Source organism: Salvelinus namaycush, chromosome 37 (assembly GCF_016432855.1).
Source record: "Salvelinus namaycush isolate Seneca chromosome 37, SaNama_1.0, whole genome shotgun sequence".
NCBI lineage: Eukaryota > Metazoa > Chordata > Actinopteri > Salmoniformes > Salmonidae > Salvelinus > Salvelinus namaycush.
This window is the reverse complement of record NC_052343.1, coordinates 9,858,363-9,875,199: the sequence shown is the minus strand read 5'-3', so window position 1 is coordinate 9,875,199 and position 16,837 is coordinate 9,858,363. Positions and strand designations below refer to the sequence as shown.

The 16,837-nt window shown below is 42.0% G+C and overlaps 1 protein-coding gene across 1 annotated transcript; it reads left to right on the top strand.

Annotated features, from left to right (window-relative positions):
• The first annotated feature begins 14,871 nt into the window (after positions 1–14,871).
• Positions 14,872–16,406, top strand: LOC120031601 (sialic acid-binding Ig-like lectin 14). Its single transcript, XM_038977406.1, has 4 exons — positions 14,872–15,231; positions 15,540–15,860; positions 16,022–16,191; positions 16,395–16,406. Exons 1-4 carry the CDS (start codon positions 15,213–15,215, stop codon positions 16,404–16,406), a joined length of 522 nt encoding a protein of 173 aa, XP_038833334.1. The 5' UTR covers positions 14,872–15,212.
• Positions 16,407–16,837: the final 431 nt, after the last annotated feature.

Here is a 16,837-nt window from a genome sequence, read left to right as displayed (position 1 = left end):
ACAAAAGCGATACTACGACAGGTCAGCTAGACCACTGCCACCACTGATCGACGGAGAGTCAGTTAGAATCCAGGAGCATGGCATCTGGAAGCCAGCAGTCGTCATCCAGCCAGCTGATATATCACGTCCGCACCGCAGAAGGAGCGGTGTACCGCCGCAATCGTCGTCACCTACTGAACACAAAAGAACAACACACTGATGAGATGAACTGTTCCCCTGAAAGAGAACGTGATGGACTAAACACACACACAGCACAACATACACCATACTTACCTGCAACATCACAAGAGCTGTTGACTGACACAGAAGCATGCTCAGCATCATATCGCACAAGGTCAGGAAGAGAGGTCAAGCCCAGAGCTGTCCTAGACCTGTGAAATGTCAAAGGGTGTAGGCGGATCGCTGCCCTAAAAGAGTTCCAGGCTGTAAACTTGTTATTGAAAGTTCACTTGAAATGCTTTGGTATTGTATTTGTTTGAAATGTTAAGATGTATTTCTACTGTGAATGCTGAGTTGCTGAGAATCCCTTGTTCAAAAGTAACAGTATGTTGGATCATTGTTTCAGAGTCTGTTGATTCAGTTGGTGTAGTATGCAATATAAATGGTTACTTACCTTGAGTTCAAACTGCAGAGCATGTATTCAAAAGAAACGCTTAGAATATGTAAACATTTCTTTTGTTTTAAAAGAAGGGGGATGTAATATTCATATGTGTAAACATACTGAATTATAATTGGATGTATTTTACCGCCATATCATACTGTGCTATGATTGTTTAAGACCACCCAAATGGTTAGGTCATGGTCAGTTTGATCCGGTTTGGCGATACGTGAACATGCCAGGTATAGCTAGCTAATAAAGAGCTACGTTAAGAAATATCCTGTAGTACTGCATTTTATTATTTTGTACAAAGTGTGCAAAACAAGACAGTTAGGGCCACATAACTCAAGCCAGAGATGGCCCATAAGCAAAGTGCCAACCCTCCCCCAGTTCGCATCTCCTACATTCGGACCAGATCTGGGCCATATGACGCGTTGTGGTGCCAGAACTGAGCTATACTGTATGTGTCACCAAACAACCAGATCTAACCCACAGTCGTCTGCTGTCTGAGATCCGCTTCCATGTGCTGTATCTCCTTTCATTTCCACGACTGTTGTTGCATGGCTGCCTCGATACTAACAGGATATGCTAAACCGCCTCAATCTCCTTGTTTTACGTCTCTGCTCACCAATAACTACTAACCCTCCATTCTCCTCCTTCAATGTCTATCATGTTATCCCTTTATACGCAATATGTTCTGAGGTGTCAATGGCATTGGTGGCACTGCGCTGGTATAACCTGTGATTCTGAATGGGCTTTTTCTCTTTCCGTACCTTCAACAGGGAGAAGACGGGGATTATCAACCTGTGGGCTCTATGGCAGACCTGGAGAGGCAAGAGCTGAACTACGCCGCCCTGGAGTTTCTGGGGGGGGCGCTCCAGGGATGGGGGGACCTCAGGCAGGGGGGATGACGGCAGCGACTACACCGAGATCAAGGCCAAATGAATCGCGATCCTTCCCTGACCCATCGTCACCGCGGGACACAGTGGCAGCCATGTTGTCGCCCCCTCCCTCACGTCATTCGCCCCCTCTTCAAACGTCTTCCCCCCTCCCCCGTGGACACCATCACCACCCTTCACCATCACACCAAGATCCACCATCGTCTCCCACCGTCCCTGACTCATCTCAAATGACGTCCCTGTTAGTCGACCCCCAAGCCTCCAGGGGGAGCCCCAGTAACATCTCACCACCTAGGACTGCTGGTAGCTACTTGCAGGGTCGGAACATAGCCAAGTGGACAATGTAAATAGCTATCTGTGTTATCAGCAGCTGTCGGTCTCCCAGCTCTTACTCGACTGTTCATAGCCACACAATTCCCTCACAACAGGTACACTGTGTCTACTGTACTGTACTGTGCTGTACTGTACTGTACTGTACTGTACTGAACTGTAGTGTACTGTACTGTACTATCTAGATTCAATGTTGCCATTTCCATCTCTACACCATTAATTGTTTGCATTGCTATTAAGCTTGGGACACAGCACATTTTCTGGGGCTCCCCTTCTGCATGTCACTCTATATCATACTCATAGCTGGCCTGGTTAAACCAGATTGAAAGCTGCGCTCACCACCGTTTTCCTGTGCGATTCTATTTATGCCATTACCCATGATTTAATTACGAGTATTTTGGGATGATTTCTCTGTTTTGCTAAGGGTAAGTGTTAAGTTAACAATAAATGGGTTAGAATACATTTTTGGATCAATCTGGCATACATGACTCCACTGTAGCACTCGCACAGCAGGCCAAAATGTATCTCATTGAGACAATGTGTGTGTGTGTGTGTGTGCAAACAGTGCTGAAAGATCAGCGAACACTGATCACTGTGGCTGTTTCAAAGTATCACTTTACCTGAGACCGCCTCTCCCAAAATGTCTTCTTCAATGGTTGTGAATTGTGAAATCGAAGCCTAATCCTATAGGGTTGTATCAAATGAGGCGTTTGAGTGGCACAACATTGAAGCTGATATACCAGTTGGTTGTGCTATTCAAATATACGTGATCAACTCATGTATTGTAATCTCCAAGCTCACTAAAGACATCACTAGATAACAATGACTGTTAATACAATATTAATAAGCTGCAGATGGATGGGTAAAAGGATACCAGTATACATTATGTAAATAAATACTCTGCATGACTATTATGCTGTCAGCCATATGTGTAAATATACTACGGTATGTACATGCTCAGTATTACAACAATGATTTACACAGGCAAGTCGGATACAGGTTTGGTAACACTTTAACTGACATCTCTGTCATAAGGGTGACGTAACGCGGTCATAAAATAACACATGTCATTTTCGGTCATGAAAACTGATGTGAAAATACTGACAACCCTTTACACTGTCACGACACAAATGGTTATTTATGTAAATTAGTTGGCTAGCTGTATCCTAAGCCAATAAACTGACTGAAGCAAAGATTTGTGCCATGACAGTGTCAAGACAGCTGTCAAGCTTATGTCAGCTGTCATGACTGTTAATAACATATTTTATGTAATTGTTCTGACATGGTTTAGTCACTAGACCTAATGTCAGAGCGTTCAAGATGTGTTACCCAACATTGAGACATGCCAATATGGACATCCGTTTAGTAACACTTACTGTCGTCAGTTCTCTTGAACGCTTCATGGGGGGTTTATTTCTTTCTAAACCTGGAAACAAAATGGAGAAGCGCTGTTCATGTCTTTATTGTTATTGTGATGATTTTTTAAATATCTTTGACACAATATTTCTGATCAGAATTCTGCAAATTAGCACTGTTATTACTTAATGACAATATGAGCTCTATGATGATGTTTGATCATTCTCTTTATTTTACAAGTCTGTCCCGCCTCAAGCAAAGCCATCTTTCTTTGGTTCCAAACAACAAATAAATAAAGTAAACAACAGAGAATGTGACCAGCTCAGTTTCTCTATATAGTGTGTTATCTGTTCTCTCATACCCAAAACAGTAAGGAAAATACACCCCAAATACATTCTATATCTCCATGTATTAGTAGGACTTTATTGATACAGTATGTAACAGTTATTCCTCCCACACCACCCCTCATTGTTTGCAGTAGCTACATCACACAAAGCTTTTCTTTAAACCATTTCACTTGATAATACGCACAAATGTGTTACCTTGATTATCTACATAACATCTTTATTAACATAGTTGAACATGAGGAAGATAACAGAAACTTGTAGCTTCCTTATGTGCTTTTACATAAAATACAACATAATTTGGTTAAAATTGAGCTTTTTTGTTGTTGCATAAAACCAGAGACATTACTCAGAAAAAAGTTTGAATTCATTCACATAAAAATGTTTTCTGCGCATCCACACACACAAAAAAGCATATAGCAATGGAAAATGTAATTTAAGGTTAGGCATTAGATTTAGCTGAGTGTTTAAGGCAATGGTTAATTAGGTTTAACATCAGATTTTATGACGTTGTGGCTGTGTCAGCTATTGACCACTCTGCAGAGCTGCCTCCAGAATGAGATTCATGACAAAAAACACTAACCTGTCACTTGGTGCCCGGGGAGCTGTTGTTGTGGGGGGTTGTTCAAGGGCACAACGGCAGGCAATGGCATGTAGGATTTTATACCAGAAACCCTCCTGGTGCCAGCTCACTTCCCACCAGACTTTTCCCATCGGACCCGGAATTGGAACTGGTAACCATCCGGTTGCTGGCTCGTCTCTCTAACTGGTAGGCTACTGTCTCTGGTTGCAACTTTCAGTTAACAGGACGGAGCTAAAAAGTTTTCCTTGAGTATCATTTACCTTGCTTAGACAGTCCTACATTGCATAATTTATTGATAAAAAAGCTAAATATAACAATGATAAGAATTTTATGCCTCCTGACCTCATGCCATATGTCCCCATGTGTGAAACTGTGGGATTGTAGTTTTACCTTTTATAAAATTGTACCGAAACTTCCTGTTTTCATCACAGATGTCATGATTTTTTTTTATACGGTATGGCTTTACTAGCAAAAATATTTGGATGGAAATGTGGTTGCTGATATACTTTTTTAAAACAATTGTCTTTTCACACTTCAGGTGACATTTTCAAAGTGGAAAAGAAGTACAAAAAATACAATGAACTTCATAATTGTCACGCTTCAGGTAAGACCCAAATGCTGTGTTGAAGTAACAATGTTAATTACAGCAACAGGGGCAGGCAACGACAGGTCAAGGCAGGCAGGGGTCGATAAACCAGAGTAGTGGGGCAAAGGTACAGGACGGCAGGCAGGCTCAGGGTCAAGTCAGGCAGAGGCCGGTCACCTCCGCCACAAATCCCTTCAGACTGAGGCAGACAGCAGATTGTTGCTCCAACACCGCCGTGGCCCAGGCGAGTGCCCTCCCGGACATCAGCGTAATGATATACACTATCCTCAAGCGGTCCAAGGGGAACGAAGAAGGCTGCAGCTAGAAAACGAGGGAGCACTGGGAGAGAAAGGCCCGGCAGGTTCTGGAATCTCCATTGTAGCGCTCCGGGGGAGGTAATCGGGGTTCCCAGGAAACCGGGGTGACGGCGTTGCTACCAGCTGGGGCTGGGAGGTTACCATCATGGTAAGCTGCCTAGTAGGCAACCCACGCAATTGCTCCCGCAATGCGTCCAATGCTAGGTCATGACGTTCGACCACGGCCTGGAACACTTCCATCAGACCGCGAAGCAACTCCTCGTGCCTACCAATGGTGGCTCCTTGGGAGGAGATGGCGCTGCGGAGCTGGTCCAAGTCTGCTGGGTCAGTCATGGCCAGTTCGTACTGTCATGCTTCAGATAAGACCCACATGCAGACTGTGTTGAAGTAACAATGTTTATTACAGCAACAGGGGCAGGCAAACGACAGGTCAGGGCAGGCAGAGGTCGGTAATCCAGAGTAGACGCAAAGGTACAGGGGGGCAGGCAGAGTGGTCAGGCAGCCGGGCTCAGAGTCAGAACAGGCAAGGGTCAAAACCAGGAGGGCGTGAAAAGAGAGACTGGGGAAAAGCAGGAGCTGAGACAAAAACGCTGGTTGACTTGACAAACAAGACAAACTGGCAACAGACAAACAGAGAACACAGGTATAAGTACCCAGGGGATAATGGGGAAGATGGGCGACACCTGGAGGGGGTGGAGACAAGCACAAGGACAGATGAAACAGAACAGGGCGTGACAGTAATAATCTCGTGGTGTGATTTAATTTAAACATTTTCTTCAACAATGTGTGTTATAAGGAGGTGATTATGAAACTATAGTTCAGTAAACTGTGCATAAACTGAGTACAAACAATATTTAATAAATAGTCGCCTCTTTATAATGCACATTGTTGAAGAAAAGTTTTCAATTAAATCACATTGCCAGATTATAATGACATTAATGGTGAATTTTGCACTTGACAATTTTTGTAGTATGACAATGTTGTTCTCGATGTCTTTGATTTGAGCTGAATTTGAGCAGAAATTAATTGGTGATTCTTCTTCACTAAAATATTAAAATGTAACACGAGTCCTATACGTACATACATAGGATGTTAAACTGAAGAACTTCCGTGTCAGGCTCCCTTCAGCTTGGTGTAGTATGGGGAACTCCATCTCGTTCTGGCCAATTACATTCCTGCTGACACACTCCACGCTGCTGTTCTGGTATTCTGAGGCAGACATGGTGATGGTGCTGTTCACGGTTTGGGCACTCCTGGAGACGATGACACTGTAACTAATATAGACCCCTAACATTGGCCAAGCAATCACTGGTAAGGGAACCCCCTGACTGACACAAACACATGTCAGGACCTCTGCTTGGACCACACACACAGAGCCATTCAGGAACTTGGGACGGTCTAGGGAAGACAAATAAATAGTTTTTACATTCAACATCATGAGATATGGCTTTTTTACCTAACAGAGAATCTTTAAGAATAAGTAAGTACTGTACTGCATTTTGATAATGAGGGAATGCTCTGAAAAGTGAATGCACTTACATTTTACTGTTAAAGTCACTGTTTTCTCCACAGTAATTTTGGCCTTCTTGTAGAAGCCCATACATGTGAGGTTGATGTTGTGATGTTCGGATTTAGGAGTGAAAGACAATGTATCCACACTGAATCCATTCTCTGCTGTTGATGGATCCATTATCCTCAAAAAATATTTTTATTTGATTTATTTCACCTTTATTTAATCAGGTAGGCTAGTTGAGAACAAGTTCTCATTTACAATTGCGACCTGGCCAAGATAAAGCAAAGCAGTGCGACACAAACAACAACACAGAGTTACACATGGAATAAACAAGCGTACAGTCAATAACACAATAGAAAAAAATTAAGTCTATATACAGTGTGTGCAAATAGCATGAGGAGGTAAGGCAATAAATAGGCCACTGTAGCGAAGTAATTACAATTTAGCAAATTAACACTGGAGTGATAAATGTGCAGATGATGATGGACATGCATAGGCTCTCTGTCCCTCTCCAGGCTATTCCAACAAAGTCTTCTTCGAGTCTTCGCGGGCAGAGGCAGGTCATTTAGTTTGAGTGAATATACTTTGCAGGTCAGTGTGGCCCACTCTCCCTCTGTGAGAGGGGGTGTCTCCACAGTGGTCTTCTTCTGGGTTAGAGCTAAACAGAATTTGGCAAAGTTGGATCACTTTGACCATTCATTTGTCGAGCATTTTCATGCAGATTATGCTGTGATGTGAAATACATGATTATCATGGTTTGGTAGTTCTGAATCAGTAACAAAATATGCTGCAATTCAACATTATTAGAATTCAGAGTGTGTAGGTTACATTTATTCTCACTTAAGGTGAGAACACATTATAATCTGCAGCGTGATTTAAGAGAATGAAAGTAGTATATTTGTTGACGTGGTTTCTTACGTACCAGACACTGAGACTCGTACCCTCTCAGGAAAAACATACATTTGATCATCTCCCCATGTTAACTTGAATCTATACTCGCTTTCTCCTTCTTACAGGTCTTCGAGGTCTTCGAGGAAAAAGCTGCAAGACCTTTCAGGACCTCTCAGGAACTGCCAAACAACACCACACACCTCTGCACCGTCCAGCCTCTACTGTAACGTCTTGGGTCACTGTGGAGAAGTTTCTACCTGTCAGACGAGGCTCTATTAAAAAATGTACAGTATAGTAATACATATACATTTGACAAGACAATGCTTACAAAGAGAGTAATCTTATTCCAAAACATGTTCCTTGACTCTTTTGTCAAGTCATAGAGCATTATTGTGGTGTGGGTGGGTATTCTATGTTGTATGTCTAGTTTGTCTGTTTCTATGTGTTTGGCCTGATATGGTTCTCAATCAGAGGCAGGTGTCAGTCGTTGTCTCTGATTGGGAGCCATATTTAGGTAGCTTGTTTATCAGTGTGTGTTGTGGGTGAATGTTCCTGTGTCTGTGTCTAACCATACGGGACTGTTTCGTTTTCGTTCGTTTCACTTTGTTGTTTTGTTCAGTGTTCATTTTGCTTTATTAAAATATGGAAACTTACCACGCTGCGCATTGGTCCTCCGATCCTTCCTACTACTCCTCCTCAGAAGAGGAAGAAGAAAAGCGTGACAATTATACTGTACCTATGCACTGACTACAGCTTGCTGTTATGACCCAGCAGATAGCCACAGTGCAGATCTCAACCAGCATCTTCTGTTATCACAAGACATAAGAAATCAAAGTTTATGAGATATAAATCTATGCTGTAATAGAGAATATACCATTTGTTTCCCTAAACAGCTAGCCAAATGCACAAACAATTCATCACTTCATAATATGCTGATAAATGACTCTTGTTTATATTGTTATAAATCAATTTACCACTCTCTACTGTGTACCAGCCATCTCCCTGTCTCACCTAGGTCTCACCGTTCGGTTGAGATCTTGTTCTCTGATACTTGTGAGCACAATTACAGATATATATCTAAATATTGTCTGTCATTTCTGGTTGCGGGAAATGTAAAAATATCTGTAGAGGCCAGAGTTGAGGGTCAGTATCTATCTTTAGTTCCCCCTTTTCACAACCTAATTTTGTGTTGAGACAATATAAACTGTTGCACAGTACAACACTGTGTTAATGTCAGCACAATTAGGAACAGCTGTAGATTATACTAAAGTTAGCATAGTAACCTAAAATACTGCATTGACATTCAGTCCCTTGGTATACTTGTTTGTTTAGTCTTTGAACTAATGCATGAGGGCAGTTCATATTTCAGATTAAAATAACTGTGCATATGGTTCACATTGGTCAGTTACTTTATCCTGGGATTGCATTCCACACATCTTAACACTTCAGTTTTTAGTGCATCTCAATGAATTACAAAAACAACAAATATCAAACCAAAAGTCATTGGTAGAGCTTACACTACTTCAATATTTTCTGCTGCTGGTTAATCTTTACTAATAGTTCACTAACATCTGACTCAACCGATATCTTTGGCCTCCGTACACACTTAGGTTGTACAACTGATGTACGACGCATTTGACACCATGGTTGTGATAGATTATATTTTTGTGATGCAATAAAGAGTTCCAACGCTTATGTAACTATATTTGTGCGGAAAAACCCAGTTTTATCACAATGATTGTGCCAAATGCATCAGTTGAGTATGTTTTACTTAGTTGTTAACCCACTTAGGTTTACCCTACATTTCATTTCAATTCCATTCAGTTTGACTATGACTTACAATGGCTAGAATAACTCGACAAGGCTTTTAGTTTAGGTACCAACTGTGTGAGTATCTGTAGTTTGGTGCATACTGATGAGAGACTTTGGAAGGCATTTGCAGGAGTAACCAACAGGTTGAGGCTCATGCCACCAGAATTCAGCCCAAAGGAAGCCATATCTAGAATCCCTTATAAAATTCACAATAGCTGGTATTGTAAAGACAGTTTGCTATACTGTCACTGCTGCAGCATGAGGCCTGCTCAGGAGACCTGTACTTTACACCTTTTTCAACAGCAGCAACACATATATTTCAGGGAACATGGTGTAGAGTTTAAACGAAAGTATTTAGGAGAAGTAAAACCCCACCTAACAAATATAGCAAGACCATAGCACTTCAACAGTCTCAAAGTGTGAAGAGGAACTTAACTAGGGCCCACAGAGTGTTGTAAGGGTTGGTCAAACTCTGTGAAGATGCACTAACAGGTCTGGTTAAAATACAATAAAAATGTAATGGGAAACTGAGTTGAAGTCCAAGAAGGCATGACTTTTACGGTAATATTGTTTTTAGAGGAATTGCAGTAATGGTCAAATATTCTTTTAAGATTTAAAAAGTAATGCAACTGTGAAAGAGGAATCATCACTCTTCAAATGTGGGTCTGATATAAATGTATAAGTGAATGATTGTGGAAGAAAAAAAATCTAATATGTTCCTGATTTTGAATAAGCTATAAAATCATCACAAAATACACTATTTTTTCAAAAGTATGTCGAAACCCCTTCAAATTAGTGGATTCAGCTATTTCAGCCACACCTGTTTCTGACAGATGTATAAAATTGAGCACACAGTCATGCATTTTCCATAGACAAACATTGGCAGCAGAATGGCCTAACTGAAGAGCTGAGTGACTTTCAACGTGGCACCGTCATAAGGTTTCATATTTCCAACAAGTCAGTTCGTCAAATTTCTGCCCTGCTAGAGCTGCCCTGTCGACTATAAGTGCTGTTATTGTGAAGTGGAAATGTCTAGGAGCAACAATGGCTCAGCTGCAAATTGGTAGGCGTGTAGCGCTTAAAAATTGTCTGTCCTCGGATGCAACACTCATTCCAAACTGCCTCAGAAAGCAGCGTCAGCACAAGAACTGTTCATCGGGAGCTTCATGAAATGGGTTTCCATGGCCAAGCAGCCGCACACAAGCCTAAAATTACCATGCGCAATGCCAAGAGTCGGTTGGAGTGTCGTAAAGCTCGCCACCATTGGACTCTGAAGCAGTGGAAACGCTTTCTCGGGAGTAATGAATCATGCTTCACCATCTGGTAGTCCGACGGACATATCTGGGTTTGGCGGATGCCACTAGAACGCTACCTGCCCCAATGCATAATGCCAACTGTAAAGTTTGGTGGAGGACAAATAATGGCCTGGGGCTGTTTTCATTGTTCGGGCCATGCCTCTTAGCTCCAGTGAAGGGAAAGCTTAACGCTACAGCATACAATGACATTCTAGATGATTCTGTGCATCCAACTTTGTGGAAACAGTTTGGGGAAGGCCCTTTCCTTCTTTAGCATGACAATGCCCTCATGCACCACGAGAGGTCCGTACAGAAATGGTTTGTCGAGATCAGGGTGGAAATACTTGACTGGCCTGCACAGAGCCCTGACCTCAACCCCATCGAACACATTTGGGATGAATTAGAATGCCGACTGCGAGCCAGGCCTAATCGACCAACATCAGTGCCCGACCTCACTAATGCTCTTGTAGCTGAATGGAAGCAAATCCCAGAAGCAATGACCCAGCATCTAGTGGAAAGCCTTCCCAGAAGACGGGAGGCCTTTATAGCAGCAAAGGGGGGACCAACTCCATATCAATGCCCAGGATTTTGGAATGAGATGTTCGACGAAACTTTTGATCATGTAGTGTATATTGAATACAACCCAGTAGTCGCTAACGTTAATAATGAACGGAATACATAGTCAGTTGCGGAACTGAATGCATTCAACCAAAATCTGTCTTCTGCATTAAACTCTATTTCGCAGGTTTTTCCACTTTGGCTGCTTGGTTAAACAAACCAGCAACTTTTCAGTTACTGCCTCAACGCTTTTAAACTCTAGGCTACCTGTCGCTCATAATAAATGCATTCAGCATGCTTGTGAGTTACTTAAGAATATGTCAGCGAATGTGTTTTTAACGCATATAAAGGGAAGTACCCTTTTTGCAGCAGATCTTGCATATTGAGGAAATGACTTCATCTTTCAGACCACAGAGGGGTTAAAAAAGACAGAGAATATTGCAAGTGTATCTCTATCCAATGCAAGGCATTTTCCATATTATTCACATGTACTTGTTACAAACGGCCAATCTTGAAATATGTACACATTTTCTTGTGTAAATCTTTCTTATAGTAAAATGAAACTGCATGTAAATATAAAAGGCATGGGTATTGCAGTGTGTTGGGATTGCAGTCTGTGGGTCAGTTGTTTGAGTACGGTGCTTGCAATGCCTGGGTTGTGGGTTTGATTCCCACGGGGGACCAATACAGGAAAAAGTACAAAAATGCATTGACTCACTACTGTAAGTTTCTCTGGATATGAGTGTCTGCTAAATGACTTAAATGTTAACCAAGTTGGTTTGATGGGTAGGTTGATTATGGTCTATATACAGTATGGCTGGGCGGTATACAGTACAGAGGGACTTCCTGGATTGCAGCACCAGGTCAGAGAGAGTAACAGACTGGGGACATGAAGTGACAGTTCACACCCATCAGAGACACACAGGGCTCCTGATCAACAGGAGGAGAGAGCACACAGAGAGGTAATGTGCTGATTCAGTCTAACTTTCTGCATGGATCGAAAGACAAGCTATTGAACCATTATATAGTTTGGTTTTGTTACATTGAATGACTGTTAAAACTTGATTATGACTACTTAATGTAATGGTAATTTTCTATTAATCCTTTATGGCATTACAACACATTGCTTCAAACGGCTTTATATACAGTTGAAGTCGGAAGTTTACATACACCTTCGCCAAATACATTTAAACTCAGTTTTTCACAATTCCTGACATTTAATCATAGTACAAATTCCCTGTCTTAGGTCAGTTAGGATCACCACTTTATTTTAAGAATGTGAAATGTCAGAATAATAGCAGAGAGAATGATTTATTTCGGCTTTTATTTCTTTCATCACATTCCCAGTGGGTCAGAAGTTTACATACACTGAATTAGTATTTGGTAGCATGGACTTTAAATTGTTTAACTTGGGTCAAACCTTTCGGGTAGCCTTCCACAAGCTTCCCACAATAAGTTGGGTGAATTTTGGCCCATTCCTTCTGACAGAGATGGTGTAACTGAGTCAGGTTTGTAGGCCTCCATGCTCGCACATGCTTTTTCAGTTCTGCCCACAAATGTTCTATAGAATTGAGGTCAGGGCTTTGTGATGGCCACTCCAATACCTTGACTTTGTTGTCCTTAAGCCATTTTGCCACAACTTTGGAAGTATGCTTGGGGTCATTGTCCATTTGGAAGCCCCGTTTGCGACCAAGCTTTAACTTCCTGACTGATGTCTTGAGATGTTGCTTCAATATAACCACATAATTTTCTTTCCTCATGATGCCATCTATTTTGTGAAGTGCACCAGTCCCTCCTGCAGCAAAGCACCCCCACAACATGATGCTGCCACCCCCGTGCTTCACGCTTGGGATGGTGTTCTTCAGCTTGCAAACATACCCCTTTTTTCTCCAAACATAACGATGGTCATTATGGCCAAACAGTTCTATTTTTATTTCATCAGACCAGAGGACATTTCTCCAAAAGTACGATCTTTGTCCCCATGTGCAGTTGCAAACCGTAGTCTGGCTTTTTTTTATGGCAGTTTTGGAGCAGTGGCTTCTTCCTTGGAGCAGCGGCAGCCTTTCAGGTTATGTTGATATAGGACTTGTTTTACTTTGGATATAGATACTTTTGTACCTGTTTTCCTCCAGCATCTTCACAAGGTCCTTTGCTGTTGTCCTGGGATTGATTTGCACTTTTTGCACCAAAGTACATTAATCTTTAGGAGACAGAACGCGTCTCCTTCCTGAGCGGTATGACGGCTGCGTGGTCCCATGGTGTTTATACTTGTGTACTATTGTTTGTACAGATGAACGTGGTTCGTTCAGGCGTTTGGAAATTGCTCCCAAGGATGAACCAGACTTGTGGAGGTCTTGGCTGATTTCTTTTGATTTTCCCATGATGTCAAGCAAAGAGGCACTGAGTTTGAAGGTAGGCCTTGAAATACATCCATCCTCCAATTGACTCAAATGATTTCAATCAGCCTATAAGAAGCTTCTAAAGCCATGACATTATTTTCTGGAATTTTCCAAGCTGGTTAAGGCCTAGTCAACTTAATGTATGTAAACTTCTGACCCACTGGAATTGTGATACGGTGAAGTAAGTGAAATAATCTGTCTGTAAACAATTGTTGGAAAGATTACTTGTGTCATCCACAAAGTAGATGTCCTAACCGACTTGCCAAAACTATAGTTTGTTAACAAGAAATTTGTGGAGTGGTTGAAAAAACTATTTTTAATGACTCCAACCTAAGTGTGTGTAAACCTCCGACTTCAACTGTAGCTTATGCATAAAGATTTATGAATGCAGTTAAAGATATTTTGGAGCAGTTATTAACGCTTATGCTGGGCATTATAGGAACTGAGTGTCACACAGCTAGGAGTGGTGGGTGCGGAGTCAGGCGCAGAGAGCAGAGGATAATGGGGAAAAACAAACTTTATTACGGTATCCAAAGTAACGCCAAAAACGACAGGCGAAAATAAATATGTCCCACCCAAAACTGGACACCAAACAGTCAGTGAACATAACACGCAACCAACATAGACAAACAGAGAACAAGCCCGCACAAAAGCAGGCGGGCCTAACAGGCTTAAAGAGCCCTGAAACAAAACTCAAACAAGAAACAGGTGCAACCAATAAGACATAACAAACAGAAAAGGAAAAGGGGATCGTTGGCAGCTGGTAGACCGCCGACGACCGCCGAGCACCGCCCGAACAGGCAGGGGAGCCACCTTCGGTGGAAGTCGTGACACTGAGACCATACATTTTTCTTTGACATACTCTCTAGGCATTACAGCAAAATATTTCTTAGTTGAGTAAACATGCTATAAGACGGTTGTTATGATGACACTGTAGCACTCATAAAGATGTAATGAAACATTAATATCGGATGTGTATTGCTATATGTTGTTATTATCACAACACCATTTCATGTTCTATTTCACACCTGTGCTCCAGACCTGTGGACACCGACAGAGATAGTGACAATAAGAGAAAGAGGAAAGAGATCCCGTGTGATTGATTCATCAAGGCAGTGGAGGCAGGATGTGGGTCCTCATCTCGGCAGCTCTACTTCTCTCTCTGAAAGAGAGAGCCACATGCAACGGTAACGTCCCTTTTATCACAACTAATGTTGATATGATAATCATAAGTAGATGTGGTAGTAGTAGTGGTATGGCAAATATCTCAGTAGACACTATCTCATAAAAAATGTTTACGAACAAGTGAAGTAGTATCCAAGTGCTTTCTGTATTACTCATAACTGTATTCATTTCCCTCCATCAGGACAGCAACAACCACCACCAAAAGCATCAACCTGGACCATCACCTTCAGTCCAGCAGAAATAACAGCAGAGAAGGGACTATGTGCTGTTATTTCATGTACTTTCACTCACCCTGATGACATCAAGCCTACCACTGCAATATGGTTCAAGTGCCCTACAAATGGCAGATGTGATAAGGATGAAAACATAATTTTCCACTCTGAAACTCCCCATAAAGCTCAGGAGGATTTTAAACAGAGAGTGTCTCTACTAGAGGCTGATCTGACAAAGAAGAACTGTAGTGTGATCATCAACGACATCAGAGAGAATGATGCTGGAGAGTATCAATTCAGAACGTTAGGAGGATCATTTACAAACCCACAGAAAATGAAAATCACAGTGACAGGTACAACATGACTATTACTCTCAGTTACATTGACATGACTATTACTGTAGTTAGTTATGTACACTGACTGTAACATACAGGTACATACCTCCTATTCACAAATGCCAAGATTCCCCTCCCCAAGTCTCCCTTTCCAAAGTCTGCTTTTTTCTAAACAATGGTGGAATTTTTGGGGGCATTATTTGGAGCAGTTTAATTAACATAGGTAGCATAGTTAGGATAATGTTACACTGCGTCTGATTCTGTTTCTCTGATGTCTGGTACACAGATGTAAAACTCACTTCTGTGTTTGTATTTCCTGCCTCCAGCTCTGACCCAGAAGCCCTCAGTGTTGACTCCTCCTCTGACAGAGGGAGAACCAGCTACTCTGACCTGCACCGCCCCGGGGATCTGCTCTGGAACTCCTCCTAACATCACATGGACATGGAGAGGAACTGGAGACAACATCACTGAGCTCAGAGACAACACCACCATACAGATTAGAGAGGACCTGACCAATGTGACAACAACCCACTTCTCAACGTTGACCTTTACCCCCTCAGCTGAACACCACAACATGATGGTTACGTGTCAAGTAACCTTCCAGAAACAATATCAAATTGAAGAGACAGTAACTTTGAATGTGACATGTGAGTACCACATATCCTACATTTTACATTAAACTCCTTATTCCAGAGAATCTTTGAAACCTAGGAATAACCTTGATAATAAGCAAATTATACAACATAGTCTGAATTTAGTGTATGTTTAAAAATAAATGTGTACAATTAGAAACTCTTTGCACTTAAAGATGTGAAAGACCCTGAAATAACTGGAAATGAAATGGTGAAGGAGGATGGTACCCTGGATCTGACCTGCAGTGTTAACAGTTACCCTCCATCTGACATCACTTGGAGTAAGAACGGGACAAGTGCCCCACTTCAGAATTACAGGGAAAATGCTGCTCTCACCATCTCCAATGTGACAAGAGAACATGCTGGGGAGTATGTGTGTACAGTTCAACACCTTAACAGGACTTTGACAGCTTCCATTGTTGTCACTGTGATGTACAAACTGGACTGAAATATACAAACTCATGTCATATTTTATGATCTGGAATTACTCTGGCATGTTTTTAGCATCAATCTATCACTGATATCTCTCTCTTCACTGTCTTTTCCCAGACCTTCCTGTGATTCTTCCTGGCTCTGGGTGTGTGGACCAGGCAGAGGTCATGACCTGTGTGTGTGTCAGTCAGGGGGTTCCCTTACCCCTCAGAGTGGCCACTGCTGGAGCTCAACACAGAGAAGTAAAGCCTCACTACGTCAGTGTTGGGGTCCTCAGTGAACAGCACCATCAGCCTGCCTGTTGGAAACCACACCAACACCACTGTGGAGTGTCAGCAGAAATGTGGTGGTAGGAGTGAGAGAGAAGTTGCAGGTCACCCAAAAAGGAGGGAAACAGAGAGGTGCTATAATTGAAAGACAAAACATGGAAAACATTATTTCCTGTAGACCGATTGCAATTGTGTGGTGTGGTTATTGCAAGGTCTAACACTGCTTTAATGACACTCTTTCTCTCTTCATATATTGTAGATCTTTCTGAAGGATGTGGGAATGCAGTTCTC